At 43.4% G+C, this 15,562-nt stretch overlaps 1 protein-coding gene across 1 annotated transcript in view; it reads right to left on the reverse strand.

The window, feature by feature from the left end:
* The window catches only part of SLC25A17 (solute carrier family 25 member 17), a 37,216-nt gene extending 21,654 nt beyond the window's left edge, over positions 1–15,562 (reverse strand). The window contains exons 1-2 of the mRNA XM_080660860.1: positions 15,376–15,562; positions 1,405–1,465 (exon numbers count right to left, since the gene is read on the reverse strand). Coding sequence (XP_080516986.1) covers positions 1,405–1,465; positions 15,376–15,429 — 115 coding nt within the window. The 5' untranslated portion in view covers positions 15,430–15,562. The remainder of the gene's footprint in view (positions 1–1,404; positions 1,466–15,375) is intronic.

Consider the following 15,562-nt stretch of genomic DNA (forward strand, 5'->3'; position numbering starts at 1 on the left):
CGTGCCTTGGTTGCGGGCGCATCCCCAGTGGGGGGTGTGCAGGAGGCAGCTGATCGATGTTTCTCTCTCATCGATGTTTCTGGCTCTCTATCCCTTCCCATCCTCTCTGTAAAATATCAATAAAATATATATTTAAAAAAAAAAAAAAGAGTTAAATTGGTACCTATATGGCAAATTAGGAAACCTATATAGAAGGAATCTGGCAATAGCTATCAAAATGAAAAACACATTTACCCTTTGATCAGCAATCCCACTTCTAGGAATTTATTTCATAGAATTTACAGAAACAGTGGCATATGAATAAGTCTATTCTACAAAAGAACCAACCAACCCAAGAATCTCCAATTGGGAGCTGGGGTGGGTGGGGGTAAACAGGTTACGGTGCTTCCACACCATGGATCATTCCACAGTTAGAAGAGGCTCCCAATGCACTGATTTGGAAGGCATCCAAAATATGCTGCTAAGAGAAAAATGCAGGGTACAGAACAGTGGGAAAAGTATGCTTTTGGCATAAGGAAGAAAGCAATATATATTCTTATTTGCTTGTTACTCCATAAAGAAACTCTGCAAAACTATTTGAGACACTAATAAGGACATTCTCTGCAGGGAAGAAAAAAGGAAAAGGGGGGCAGACTAAAGTGAAATTTTTCATTGTACTGTATATATTTTTTTAATATTTTGTTTTTTGGGTTGAGTCAGCTGAAATTATTACCTATCCTAAGACTCTAAAATTAATTAAAAATAGTAGTCATGGCCCTAACCGGTTTGGCTCAGTGGATAGAGCGTCGGCCTGCGGACTGAAGGGTCCCAGGTTCGATTCCGGTCAAGGGCATGTACCTGGGTTGCGGGCACGTCCCCAGTAGGGGGCGTGCAGGAGGCAGCTGATCGATGTCTCTCTCTCATCGATGTTTCTAACTCTCTATCCCTCTCTCTTCCTCTCTGTAAAAAATCAATAAAATATATTAAAAAAATAGTAGTAATGAAGGGTTTTAACATAGGAATTAGTTTATTCAAAACTCATCTTACTCTTATCTCTTCATGTACATTTTGGCATAGGTTTGGGTATTTGGCTTCACTGTTTCCTATTCTCTCTTCTCTTTGGAGAAAATCTACCCCCACAAAAACTCTCCACTGTGCCTTTTAAAAGTCATATTGTTTATTAGAAATAATCACTATGATTCAAAACTATTAATGCACGCCCAACCAGGTTATCTCAGAATAGAAAACGGCTGAGGCTGACTAATCCGTGAACCCCTCTCAGTTAATTAGTAAATAGCAATGATGATGAGTATTTAAAGTGTCAGTGAAAATGGACAACGGATCTCTAATGAAACAGAGTATCCTGTGTTAATTTAGAACTTACTAGAAAAATGTTTGCTTGCTGACACTACAAAAGATACTCACCTTGAAGTCGAAGTCGAGCTGTATCCAAAGGAAAAAACACTGTCATTGCTGTCACGCTGCCCTGAAACGTTTGAAAAGCCTTTAGGCATTACACATCACAAGGCAATGAGCCATCACTTTTAAATGAACAAAAGTCCACTATTAACAATGGGTCAAATCAGGTTTTCAGTGAACAAATACATGCAACATTTTAACCTACTGGGATTATTATTGTTCACACTTCTATAGTTATGTACCTAAACAGAAGTATTACATTTTCTGGAAGAAATATCTTTCTACCTCTCTGATATTGAAAAAACATATAGTGGTTCCCTAGAGAAATCTGAAGGATTTGGAACCTAGGACACTTGTCAGAGATAGCAGGTAAATGGATTTGTAATCTTTCACAGGTCAGCTGCTATTCCTATCCACTGGAATAAAAATATCCAGTAATCATACAAATAACTATTTCTATTCTCCATGCTCAATCAAGATATTAATCACAAAGTAAAAGTGTAAGAACCATATTGTTCTTTTTAAAAAATTATTATTTTTATTGTTGACACTGTTACAGATGTCTCAATCATCCCCTCCCACACTTCCACCTAGTCCCCAATCCCCTTCCCTCTGGCCATCACCACACTATTGTCTGTATCTATGGGTTATGCATATATGTTCTTTGACTAATCTCTTCACCTTCATTCATCCAGTCCCCCCTTCCCCTCCCCTCTGACAGCTGTCAATTTGTTCCAAGTATCTATGCTCTGTTTCTATTTTGTTCCTCACTTTATTTTGTTCATTAGATTCCACATATAAGTGAGATCATATGGTATTTGCCTTTCTCTGACTGGCTTATCATATTATTCTTTATAATTTTGTTTGCTGTGCTTTAAAAAAAATAGAGACAATCTCTTTACTAAAAATTATATAAACAATTCATCCAAGCGAACACAATGAAAACATGATCAAGGAAAAAAAGGAAGCCAACAGCCAGTCTTTCCATTCATTAAGATCCTACAAATAAATACAAGCCTATAGTTAGGGATGAAATTATACACATGAAATCTCTCCTAGGTTTATGGTTCTCAACCCAGATGCAGGCCCACTGGTGGTATATATTCTCAGCCAGAAGATCAAGTTTTAGGCTGCTGATCAAATAATGGTTAAGTACAATATTCTAATCATGATAACGGCTGGTAACTAGACCAATTTTAGTAGTATATAAAAGAACAAAAATTTACTAGGTCTCTTATCTATTTAAATAGGTCAGCCAGCTCCGGCCAGGTGGCTCAGCTGGTTGGAGCACCGTCCCGAACACCAAAAAGGTCATGGGTTGGATTCCCAGTCAGGGCACATACCTAGGTTTTGGGCTCCATACTCAGTTGGGGCATGAACAGAAGGTAATGGATCAATGTTTCTCTCTCACACTGATGTTTCTCTTTCTCTCTTAAATCAATAAACATATTCTCTGGTGAGGAATAAATAAATAAATAAATAGCTCAGCCAGCTTGACAGGGAGAACACTGTACTGTCTTATTAGTATTCTTCAAAACTCAGATTAAATGTTACCATCACCCACCCCCCACACTCCCGCCCACTAGGTTACAATTGGTAGTTCATTCCTCTACATTCCCACAGCACTTGTTTACATCTCTTACAGCACTTATACTGTGGTTGAAAAATATTCCATTTTCTTATACATACTAAATAGTTTTTTAATCCTCATCCAAAAATGTTTTTTTTTTATTGATTTTAGAGAGGAAGGGAGGGAGAGAAAAAAACCCAACACATCAATCAATGTGAGTGAGAAACATTTATCGGTTGCCTCTCCTATGCCCCCCGACCAAGGATCAAACCCGCAACCTTTTAGTGTACAGAATAACGACGCGCCAACCAACTGAGCTATCTGGCCAGAGCACTAAACAGCTTTTTCAGACTGTGAATGAGCACTCCATTGATTGTTGCTGTTGTCCATGCTTCTTGCTCACAGTGCCTTGTTTCTCTTTGAGTTTCGTTAGTTGGATTGAGCTGGTCATTTACCTGAGAATTTTATTTTGGGGCATTCTTTTCGACCCCATGAAGATAAGTATCTCTGGAAAGGATATCTGTTAGGCACTTTGGCTCCATCCTGCTGGAATCACTCTTAAGTTATTGGCTTAAGGTTTTCAAATGATGCAAGTAGTGGAAGGGCTTGTGGTTTCAAAATCTCACTCCCGGCCCCTAATCAGTGCCAAGGTTGGAGATAGCTGATTTTCCTGGAGAGAAGTAAAATTATTTCCTATTCACCTTTATAGCCATACTAGAGGCCCGGTGCATGAAAATTCATGAACTGGAGGGAGGGGGTGTTCCTCAGCCCAGCCTGCCCCCTCTCACAGTCCACAAGCCCTCAGGGGCGGGAGGCAACCCGGTAATCAGGGGAAGGCAATGTCCCATCACACTTCTGCTGCTGCCACTGTCGGCAGTGCAAGCCTCGGCTGGCCCTGGTTACCTGAGCCTCAGGCCAGCCCTGGGCAGCTGGGCAGCCGCCATCCGAGGCTTGCCTGCACCTCTGGCCGGCCCTGGGCGGCTGGGGGCTGGGGAAACTGGGGGACTCTGGAGGCAGGCATGCAGAGCGGCCGGGCCTGCCTGGGGGCGCGCCTGCCGCCCCAATGGGGCTGAGGGGACTAAGCGCCGCCATCTTGTGGCTGTGGGCACCACCATCTTTGAGGGCATGGCATCAATTAGCATATTCCCTCCTTATTGGCTGTGGGCGCCGCCATATTTGAAGGTGGGACAGTCAATTAGCATATTCCCTCCTTATTGGCTGTGGGCACCGTCTTTGAGGGCAGGGCAGTCAATTAGCATATTCCATCCTTATTGGATGTGGGTGTCGCCACCTTTGTGACGATGTGAGGGTCAATTAGCATATTCCCTCTCTATTATATAGGATTCCTTTGGGAAAGTCATCTTAGACAGACTTTCTCACCTTCCCTGTATCTCTGGAAGCTACAAATCTAAAGTTCATGTTTATCTGGTTAAGCAATTTCTGCTCTCCTTGCCCCTGGATCCTGCCTTTACTCATTCTTCAGTCTGAGTGTTCCTTATATTCTTGTCACCTTATTAATACTTTTAAGAAGTTATTTTTTAAAGAACATTTTATACAAGTTTTTATTATAAAGGGAAATTTTCAGGAGAAGGTTTGATTAGCTCCTGAATTAGAAACAGAAATCACATTGTATTTTACAATGTAAGTATTAAAATATTATTAAATTATTTGAATTATTAAAATATTTAAAATTTGTGAATGTTTACCTTTTACAGTTTATTCTACTTCATTCTTATTTCATGATAAACTTCTACAAGAGCAAGTTGGTAACATCTCATATTTTGAATCTATTTCCCCATAATATCTAACACGATTCTCCTATATTCCCTGTATATTTAAATATATTTTGAACTTAACCCCCTGCCTCCCAAAAGTTTATAACATTTAGTAGAGTAACAAGAACTGAACAAAAGCAAATCAAAACAAATATAAAACAGCAACCAGTTTACCCTGGATATGAAAATTAGGAAAATGACAAAATCAGAGAGGAACTCCCTCCGATTCCCCTGCAGAAATCTGAAGGTAGGCACTTTGTACACAGGTATCTGATTAATCAACATCACGGGATATTTAGGGAGTTATCCAAGTAAGCTCAGGAGCTTCCAACCAGAAAGACCAGAACACAAATACAAACACTGCTCTAGCAAAGTACATCTGATATAAAACAGCAAGTCACTGAATCAATTTGAGTTGTAGCTAGAAAAACAAAGGGACATCTGCCAGAAGAACTGTAACAGGAGAATCAGTATTTCTTGCTGATTTATTGGATGTGGACTACTAGTACAAGAGAGAAGAGAGAGTCACAGGAACAAAGACATCACTGACAGAAATAAGAATGTCAAAAGAGGGACCTCATTTTAAGAAATTACTAGTTCAATTTTAGACACAGTGAATTTGAGATGATAAATTAACTACTCTCTCACCTGGGTTCTAACGGTATCATGCATCCTGTGCACAAGATTCTATTTCTTAGCAATCATTGCACTGTACTGTGTTTAGTTGTTAACGAGTTTTTCTTCCTTATTAGACCACTAGAGGCCTGGTGCACAGATTCGTGCACCGGTGTAGTCCCTCGGCCAGGCCTGTGGGGATTGGGCCAAAAACGACTCTCCAACATCCCCCGAGGGGTTCCGGATTGCGAGAGGGCAATTCTCAGGTGACACACCCCGGAATCGGGCTCCCTCCTCTCTTCTCCCAATATTATGTCACTTTCTCTCTGTATCTGTCTCGCTTCTTTCATCTCACTTTACCCTAAGTTTGGTGGTAACTGACAATGTGTGGGCATTTAGCTGTAAAATGCAATTATTTAGCAAACAGGATTTACTTAGCCTGAAATCCAGTCAGCCTAGGGCATTGGTTGGCAAACTGCGGCTCTGTTGACTAATGAGTTTGCCGACCACTAGCCTAGGGCAGGACCCTGCTCAATGTCAGGCTCCTGGCCAGGCCCTCCACCCAGACAGAGTCCTGTGGCAGCGGGAACCTCCTTCTTCCCACCTAAGTTGCTTATTTGCCTACTTCCCTCCCCAGATGTTTGCCCACTGGCGCTAATGTCCACATGGAAGGAGGGAAGCCACAGCCAGTTTAAAATTCACTGCCTCCACTGGAAATCGATATTAAGCAGATGGGCCGGCACCAGACATTGGGGCCGCAGCCAGTAGGTCCTGCACGTCTCATCATTTAGCTAATCGAGTAGAAAAGTTTCTGTAAGGGCCAGATCCATGACCTCTGCAATGGGCTAGAGGCCCGGTGGGGAGCCAGACCCGAAATGGGGAGCCAATGGGCTAGAGGCCTGGCGCACCGGTGGGGTCCCTCAGCCTGGCCTGCGGAAATTTGGCTGAAACCAGCTCTCCAACATCCCCCAAGAAGTCCTGGATTGCGAGAGGGAGGTTCTCGGGTGATACACCCTGGAACCAGGCTCCCTTCTCTCTGGTTCTGGGTGTATCACCTGAGGACAGCAGCTGCCAAGTCACTGCAGCTTGGCAGCTCCTGCATTGAGCATCTGCCCTCTGGTGGTCAGTGTGTGTCATAGCTACCAGTCAGCCAGTCGGTCCGTTGGACGGTCACTTAGGCTTTTATATACACACACACACACACACACACACACACACATACATACATACACACACCCACACACTAGTGGGCCGGTGCACGAAATTCGTGCACGGGGGGGGGGTGGTCCCTCAGCCCAGCCTGCACCCTCTCCAATCGGGGACCCTTTGGGGGATGTCCTACTGACAGCTTAGGGGAGCAGGGAGCGGGCCTAAGTTGCAGTCTGGCCTCCCTCTGTGGAAGGTGATCAGTGGGCCGATTGGGATGGTGCGGGCAGCGAGGGCCGGCCCTGCCCCCAATTGCGCCACGGTCACTGGTGGCCTCCCTCTGTGGGAGGCAACCCCAGCAGGCCTATCTGGGGACAGTGCTGGGTGGCCTGGACAGAACTGCCCTGCTGCTGCTGCCGCCTGTGGCCTCCCTCTGCGGGAGGCAACCAGGTGGGTGATCAGGGGATGGCACTAGCCCTCATCGCCCCGCTGCCACTGGTTGCTGCCGCCCCCCCACCCCATTGCTGTCCCCTCCCTCTGCCTGCTGGCAGGCACCTTGGCTGGCCTGGGGACACCTGCTTGCCGGCCCTGCCCCCCACTGACCGGTTGTTCCGCTGTTCGGTCGATTTGCATATTACACTTTTATTAAAATGAGCTCTAGAAGAAGTGGTCCTACATTTTAACAGGTAACCCAGATGAGTGTTATGCATTGTATTATTTGAGAGGATCTCTTTTTTAAAAATATATATTTTTATTGATTTTTTACAGAGAGGAAGGGAGAGGGATAGAGAGTTAGAAACATCGATGAGAGAGAAACATCGATCAGCTGCCTCCTGAACGCCCCCTACTGGGGATCGAGCCTGCAACCAAGGTACATGCCCTCGACCGGAATGAAACCCAGGGCCTTTCAGTCCAAGGCCCAAGGCTCTATCCACTGGCCAAACAGGTCAGGGCTGAGGATCTCTTTTGAAGTGTGACATTTCAGTAAAGAGACATTGGCTCATTAAAATTATGCCTCTGGCATGACCACATTCAGTATCTGATTTTTATTGTTAAAAATTGAGCACCCAATATCTCTTCATCAATCTATATAGGCTCATAATGTTTCCACATCTTGAAAGTCCCCATACTCACAAAGCATTGAAATACTTTGATAAGTATTTTTAAAGGATCATGTAGGAAAGCTAATTTAGGTGATAGGAATGTGTAGTAGGTAGATAATATCCTAGATTAGGAGAAAAGATGGCACATTAGCCTTACATGGTGGTGGCTGAAGGCAGAAAAACAAACGTTGCAGCAAAGAAAGAGCACTAAGTCTGTTTTCTGTCCTAATTGTTTGGCTATGGCTGAACTAAGCAAGCTCCCTTATACTGTTCCTTTTCCTCGATACCTTCTCCCAATTATTAGAATCACCCATTCAACGATCTTGCCCAAACTAGAAAACCTGGGCTAATACCATTTGCTTTCATCCCTGTGTAATCAGCCAAATAGTTCCATCAGGTTTCCTCATAAATATGTCTCTGATCCACTGCCTCTGTCTAGTCCTAGTTCCCAACATCAGTCTCTCTTTTTCTTGGGCCCAAAAACACTGCAGCTGTCTAAATTGATCCTTCCCACAGCCACCAGAATGGTTCACTTAAAATGAAAGCAAGACCAGGATGCTCCCATGCTTCACATTCTTCACTTTTCCTCCTTCTGTGGAATAAAATCTAAGCTCCCTGCTATGGTATATAAGACCCTCAGTGGTCTGTCCTCTGTCTACTTCTCAGGCGCCGGCCGCCACAGAAGTCAGGCCTGACTGGCGCCGTGGGTGGCCGGGACCCGGACATTGACTTGTGCAGTGCCGGCCGCCGCGGACCCGGGCCTGACTGCTGTCGCTGGCAGCCTGGACCCGGGCCTGACTTCCACCCCAGGTCCCTCCTGCCCCCCTGCCTGTGTCCGGTCCGGGACCGCCCGAGCCACCACGCAGGCTCGAGCAGGCCCGCCTGTCTCTGTCTCGTCTTTGCTCTGGGCCGCGCGCAACCTCCTCCTGACTAGTCGTGACAGTTACAGCGTCCCAGCCTAATTTGCATATTACCTCTTTATAGATAGATAGATAGATAGATAGATGCCAAGGGCAGAAACCTAACAATTAAGTAATTATTTATTTAATGACTAAATCGCTTTAAAGAAAGTATTTTTGTTTTTTTTGTTTGTTTGTTTTTTTTAACATATTTTATTGATTTTTAACAGAGAGGACGGGAGAAGGATAGAGAGTTAGAAACATGGATGAGAGAGAAACATCGATCAGCTGCCTCCTGCACACTCCCTACTGGGTATGTGCCTGCAACCAAGGTACATGCCCTTGGCCGGAATCGAACCTGGGACCCTTGAGTCCGCAGGCCGACGCTCTATCCACTGAGCCAAACCCGTTAGGGCTATTTTTGTTGTTTTTTTAATCCTCACCCAAGGATATGTTTTTAATGATTTCAGAGAGGGAGAGAGAAAGAAACATCAATGTAAGAGAGACACATTGATCAGTTGCCTCCCATACACACCACAAGCAAAGTCAGTTGGCAATACCATACTGCAGCCTAGGAGAGAGATGACAGCTAGAGATAAGAATGGCAAGAAAAGTCACATAAATCATTTTCAGCCTAAATTCCTGGGCATTTCTGGCTCTCTCTCTCTCTCTCTGTTGTACATAATCCCAGAGTGGACACCTGGATTTCTTACTGTATCAGTATCTATATTACAGATTATATATAAAAAACATAGTTTACTCATTTTCTGGGTAGTGTCTCCCCTATAAAGGTCAATAAACATCCAAAGTCTACTTTTTAATTTGGCTAACACAAACACTCATGGAGTTGAACTGAGTACTTAACACCACAGACAGAGCCAGAATGAAATAGTGGGGTAAACCTGGTCAAGACTTGGTCCCCTATGCATGTGCAATGTTATGGAATAAAAGAGACGGACACACATTGATACAGAAGCAGAGAATCATGCTTTTAAGTATAAATAATGATATTTGGGTTGGCCTTCCAACCAAGTCACCAAATTCTACCATTTCCAAAATGTTTATTCACCCTTGAAAGATGAAAAATAGTAAAAAAAAATAAATTAAAAAATGCAATGCCAGTCCCAATAGCAATTTCCAAGAGGAGTCCAAAGCTATTTTGATTCGTAGAAGCACCACTGAAATCAGTGGACCACACCTCCTGATAGAGTACATGGCATTATTGGACAGAAGGATTATTTAAAAAAGAAAAACAACTAAAATATATTTTCAATGGTAAATCTTGAGCTAATAAAATTCCAAAGATTTAAAACCACTTACTGTGGCTTTCATATTCAAAAATATATTTTCCACCTAATCTATGTTATAACATGTCTTTCCCCTGATATAACAATCAAGCTAACTCTCACACCTATACACAGACAAATATACAAGTTAAACAAAAGGCCTAATGGATAACACACCTGAGTGTCTAATGGAAAGAGCATGGGCTTTGGAATTAAGAAAAAAAACAAGGTTCAAGTTCCAGTTATAATAATACTGTATAATAAGGAACTATAAATCTCCATGCCTCAATTTCCTCATTTGAAATTTTGGGACCAACACCTAATTGTTGATGTTGCTGTAAGGAGTGACAATCAACTTTTGGAAAGCACCTAGCATCATATCAAGCATCTTACCCAGTCCCGCCCCGCTGGCCACCTTCTAATTAATTTCCTTTCAATGTGCACGAATCGTGCACTGGGTCACTAGTACAACTATAAAGACGTCAAATCAAGTAAGAATGGAAAAAGTCAGTAGACGAAGCCATTAGGAAGCTGGTGATGGCCTCTAAAGAGCAGTTCCAGTGGTCAGAGTAGGATCAGGAGGAGAGGCAGTTAAGTACAGAATATTTTTTAAATAAAATTAGCATAATGGGAAGGGGAATGAGCAACAGCTAAGGCAGAGTCTCCAGACCATATTGGTATGGTTTTATGATAAGACAGGGCTAAGTGTGTTTGAAGGCCGAAAGGAAGCGAACACTGTAGAAAGATTAAAGCTATAGGAAAGAGGTGAAAATTAATAGAGCAAAGTCCCAAAAGATAACTGGGTTGGGGTAATGGGGAAGGATCAAGATCAAAGGTAGCAGAGGTGGATGCATCTGTTTTCCTGAGAAAAGCAGAATGTAGGGAAATGTGTGTACAACTCCAGTTGATTCTGTAATTAGAAAAAAACAGAAAAGGCAGAAAGCTCATCTCATGTAGCCTCTATTTTATCTAGAGAATAAAAGGTGAGATCTGCTACAAGTGAAGGGAATGGGAGAAAACCTCAATTCCATTGGACTTCTAAACCTGGGTACAAACAGTGTATTTGCAAGAAATATCTGAAAAAGAAATGGATAATTATGGCCTTACTACACTATTCCAGGTATTGTGCTAGGTGCTCTACAAGGGTTACCACATTTACTTCTCAGGAGAACCCAGTAAGTGAAGTGTTATTGTCCCTGTTTCATAAAAAGTTAGAAAACTAATTAAACTTAGGATGGTGAACACACAATACAATATACAGATGGTGTATTATAGAACTGTACACTCAAAACGTATATATTATTATTAACCAATGTAAACACAATACACTAAAAAAAATAAAAGCTAAAAAAAAAAGGCTGTATAAAACCTTTAAGATTGGTTTCTGAAGTCTTTTTAATGACAGGATATAGTACATATCTGATGTTTGGGGCTATATTGCACCATTCCCCTTTCCTAAGGGTGGGCTGATTTCCTTTACTTCTTCCCACTGCATACAGTCTTGGTAGGATGGTAAATCCAGGTGCCCACCCTCTACCTGTTACGGTCAAGGGGTGAGCACATGGCCTTGAGCATGACTAATAGGGGCTAGCGGGGCTGGAGGGGCAGAAGAAATAAGGATAGAAGCCACTGTTTCCAGTGGTGGTGCCCAACAGGCATTCTGTAGCGATTTCTTCAGAAATCTCTTGGGAGTTGGTTCCTTCCCTATTTCAAGTCTTCAGCCTCCCCACTGATCCTGAGAGCTCCCAAAGAACCTGCCAACAGACTTGTGTTTTGTTAAATTACCCAAACTCTGTTTCTCCAGCTTGTAACCAGAGAACTCTGAAATACATGGAGAAATGCTTTAGATTCTGAAACAAACACATCAAAGAAAACTCCAAAATCCATACCAGTTATGTAAACAAAAAAACCTATTTGTAAATACTTATTTGTATATAAATATAAACACAGAGAATGAGGAAGATACAACCACTTTTTAACAAAGTTTCTAATAAACTTTAACCCAACTATCTTTGCATAGTATATGAGACTATTGGACTTCATATCCTCCTACTCTCTCCCATCTTTTACACCAGCTATGTCAGAACTAGCCTGAAGTTCCCTGAATGCTGATGTATACTTTAGGGCCTTTGAACATGCTTTTTGTCCTGTCTAAAAGTCTCGTATTGCCTTCCTATTTCATTTTGCCCAACAAATTCCTATTCTTCCTTTAAGACCTGGTCTACATATGTCAACCATGGGGATTTCCTGTCACCTTCACAGGTGCAGCCCGCCTCTTCTTCCTTGGTACCACCAGGGCCTTGTCCACTCTTCCACTTGGTAGTTAGGAAGAGCTTCTTGAGGACAGGGACTCTTACACGGACCTTTATATCCAGAAGGCCTTGCACAGTGAATCCGCAAGTTCCTCTACTTGGTTTCTATTTCTAAAGGCAGGTACTTTGTGCACATGGTAAAAAGTCCAGTGTAGCCTGCCGGTGTGACCAGTGCACCTAAAGATCGCCGGTTTGATTTCCGGTCAGGGCACATGCCTGGGTTGTGGGTTCGATCCCCAGTATGGGGTGTGCAGGAGGCAGCCAATCAATGATTCTCTCATTGATGTTTCTATCTCTCTTTCCCTCTCCCTTCCTCTCTGAAATCAATAAAAAAAAATAATAATATTAAAAAATAATAAAAGCGCCGAAACCGGTTTGGCTCAGTGGATAGAGCGTCGGCCTGCGGACTGAAGGGTCCCGGGTTCGATTCCGGTCAAGGGCATGTACCTTGGTTGCGGGCACATCCCCAGTGGGAGGTGTGCAGGAGGCAGCTGATCGATGTTTCTCTCTCATCGATGTTTCTAGCTCTCTATCCCTCTCTCTTCCTCTCTGTAAAATATCAATAAAATATATTAAAAAAAATAATAATAATAAAAGCAATGCCAAATTTCTTATCAACTGTTGTGACATTTTTGTGATGAAACTTTTTTCCTTTGGAAGCAACCAGAAGAAAATAGGGTCCATGTTGTGTGGCTTAACCTTACTTAATACACAGGTTTGCAAAGAGTTGAGAACCACAAGTGAATAACAATATACAATGCAAATTCTCACTCAGATGTGTGCTAGGAATAGTACTGCCCCCAAGGAAATCTAGAGACTTTCCTACAAGTCTTCCTATTGAAAACTCTAACATAGCTTATGAGAGAAAGGCCATAGCCTATTCGGGGTGCATAATTTCAAGAACTTTTAACAAGAGAAAAATAGGCAATAAAAAGAGGGGGAAAGGGATATGTCTTTGTAGGTTAAATAGAAATATATCATCTCTTCTCCCAGTCACTCTCTATAGCAAGGGTCAGAAAACTATGGCCCCAACAAATATTTCCCATTCTATTTTGGGAATTATTCTCTTCACCCTACCATTCCATCAAAACGCTAAAAACAACAACAACAACAACAACAACAACAACAACAACAAAACGCTTCTCAAGTAACCATTGGACTTCCATGCTGATAAAACATGAAAATCCAATGGTTATTAAAATCCTCTTATTTGACCCATCCGTAGCATCTGACCCAGTAGGTCTATACCCATCTCCACGTGACATTCAGAACATGACAGTATCTTAAGTTTTCCTCCTACCCCTACTGGCCTTTCCACAGTCTCCTTTGCTGGTGCTAAATCACTTTCCTAACCTCTTAATGTTGGTGCTCCAAGGCTTGGTCTGGGAGACTTTTCTCTCAGACTTTTCACACTCATTTTCTTTTTTTAAATATATTTTATTGATTTTTTACAGAGAGGAAGGGAGGGGAAGAGGGATAGAGAGTTAGAAACATAGATGAGAAACATCGATTCAGCTGCCTCCCGCACACTCCTTACTGGGGATGTGCCCGCAACCAAGGAACATGCCCTTGACCGGCATCGAACCTGGGACCCTTCAGTCCGCAGGCCGACGTTCTATCCACTGAGCCAAACTGGTTAGGGCCACACTCATTTTCTTGGTGAACTCATCTAGTCTCATGACTATGCTTAGGCATTTCAAATTAACTAGTCCAAAAGCAAAACCAAACACATGTCCCCCAAAACCTGTTCTGTCACAGTCTTCAGCAGCTCAATATATGGGAATATCATCCTTCCAGTTGCTGAAGCCAAAAACTCTTGGGAGCCAACCAACCCTCATTCTGTTACACCCCATATCCAATCCACCATCAAACCCCGGTGGCTCAACCTTATATATTCCAATTTAACCATCACTTTTCACCACCTCCACTACCAACCTGGTCCAAACCATCATCATCTCTTGCCTGAGATGATGTAATAGCTCCCTGTCAGTTTCCTTGCTTCCACCTTTGCTCCCTTATAGTTCACTGTGAACAGAGCAGTCAGGGTGATCATGTTTAAAATGTAAATCAGCAAATTGCTGCATGCTCTAAACCTGCAATTGCCAGCTAACTCTCTTTCCCACTCAGAGTTAAAGTCTCACACAATGTGGTCCCCTGGAACCTATTTGCCTCTGTGTTCCCTCCACTCCAAGAACACAGGCCTCCACGACCATCAGAGAGCATGTCAAGCAAGCTTCCAACTCAGCCTCTTTACTCTGGCAAAAGGCTCTTCTCATTTAATGAAGGAACCGAGATTCTTGAATCAGGCACTGCCATGAACTATTGTGTCATCTAATTCTCATAACTCTGTGAGGTAAGTTTCAATACCCCCACTTTACAGATTGGGAAAGTAAAGTGCCATCTATCTAACAAATAATGGAGTTGGAGTTCAGCCCTGATTAGTCTGCACAGTACATGAGCTCTCCATGAGTTTCGAGGGGCTATAAGGAGAGGGATCAGTGATATTTCTCTTAAGTCACACTTATTCCAACAGCTACAGGTGTGTGTTGACAGTTAGAGAAAGACATGAGAAAGAGCAGCGGAGAAATAAGATGAGAACCAGAAGAGGAACTTACCCAAGTCAAGAATGGAAAGTTTCAAGGAAAAGGGGGAGGGGTGTCAAATGGAACTGAGACACCCAGAGGCCCAAGAACCCAGCACATACCTCACCGTAAACCACACGTATGATGGACAGCAATTCTGACCTTGATTTTTAAAGAAATGTATCTTCTATCAATAATATTAGCCAGGGATATCCTATTAGGTAGGCACTTGCACATGCCTGCAGTTAAGTGTGTGAAAATAGGTGTAGTTAAGCATGTGATTCAGCAACACAGCATCACATCTAGGTTTTCCTTGGCCATGTGAGAAGTTTGTGTGTTGGGTTGGCGCGGAGTGACCATTAAATTTCAGAGGGCAAAGAAAACAGCAATTACCTTCTGCCCGACCCCCTGTGGGTATGTAGGACCACCTCTGTCTACATCTCAGATAGTCTCTCAAGAAGCCAGAGCGGTAGCCAGGGCCGGAGGGAGAGTGTCAGCCCTCACACCAAATTCTTCTGGCAATTTCGCGCCTCTGCCCCCTTCCTTTCCATCCCACAGTCACGACAGGAGAGCCTCCACTCTAACCCACACGATCTCCCTCTCATCCCCATCCCCCAGACACATCCCGGCAGTGACCCCTGAGAAACCCCAAGACCCGCAGCGGCCCGGGCGTGAAAACCCCGCCTCACCACGGCTCCGGCCACAGCATGGACCAAGCTTTCGTAGGACAGCACGGAAGCCATTGGTGCGGTTCCCCTCAGACTTAGCCACACTTTTCCCGCAGGAGCCGAGGCCAGGCGGGTGAGGAAAGAGCCAGAGCCCCGGGCGAATCGTCACAAGCTCCACCCTCTCGGCCCCGCCTCCTCCGGAAGAACC

Source organism: Plecotus auritus (assembly GCF_963455305.1).
Source record: "Plecotus auritus genome assembly, chromosome: 3".
NCBI lineage: Eukaryota > Metazoa > Chordata > Mammalia > Chiroptera > Vespertilionidae > Plecotus > Plecotus auritus.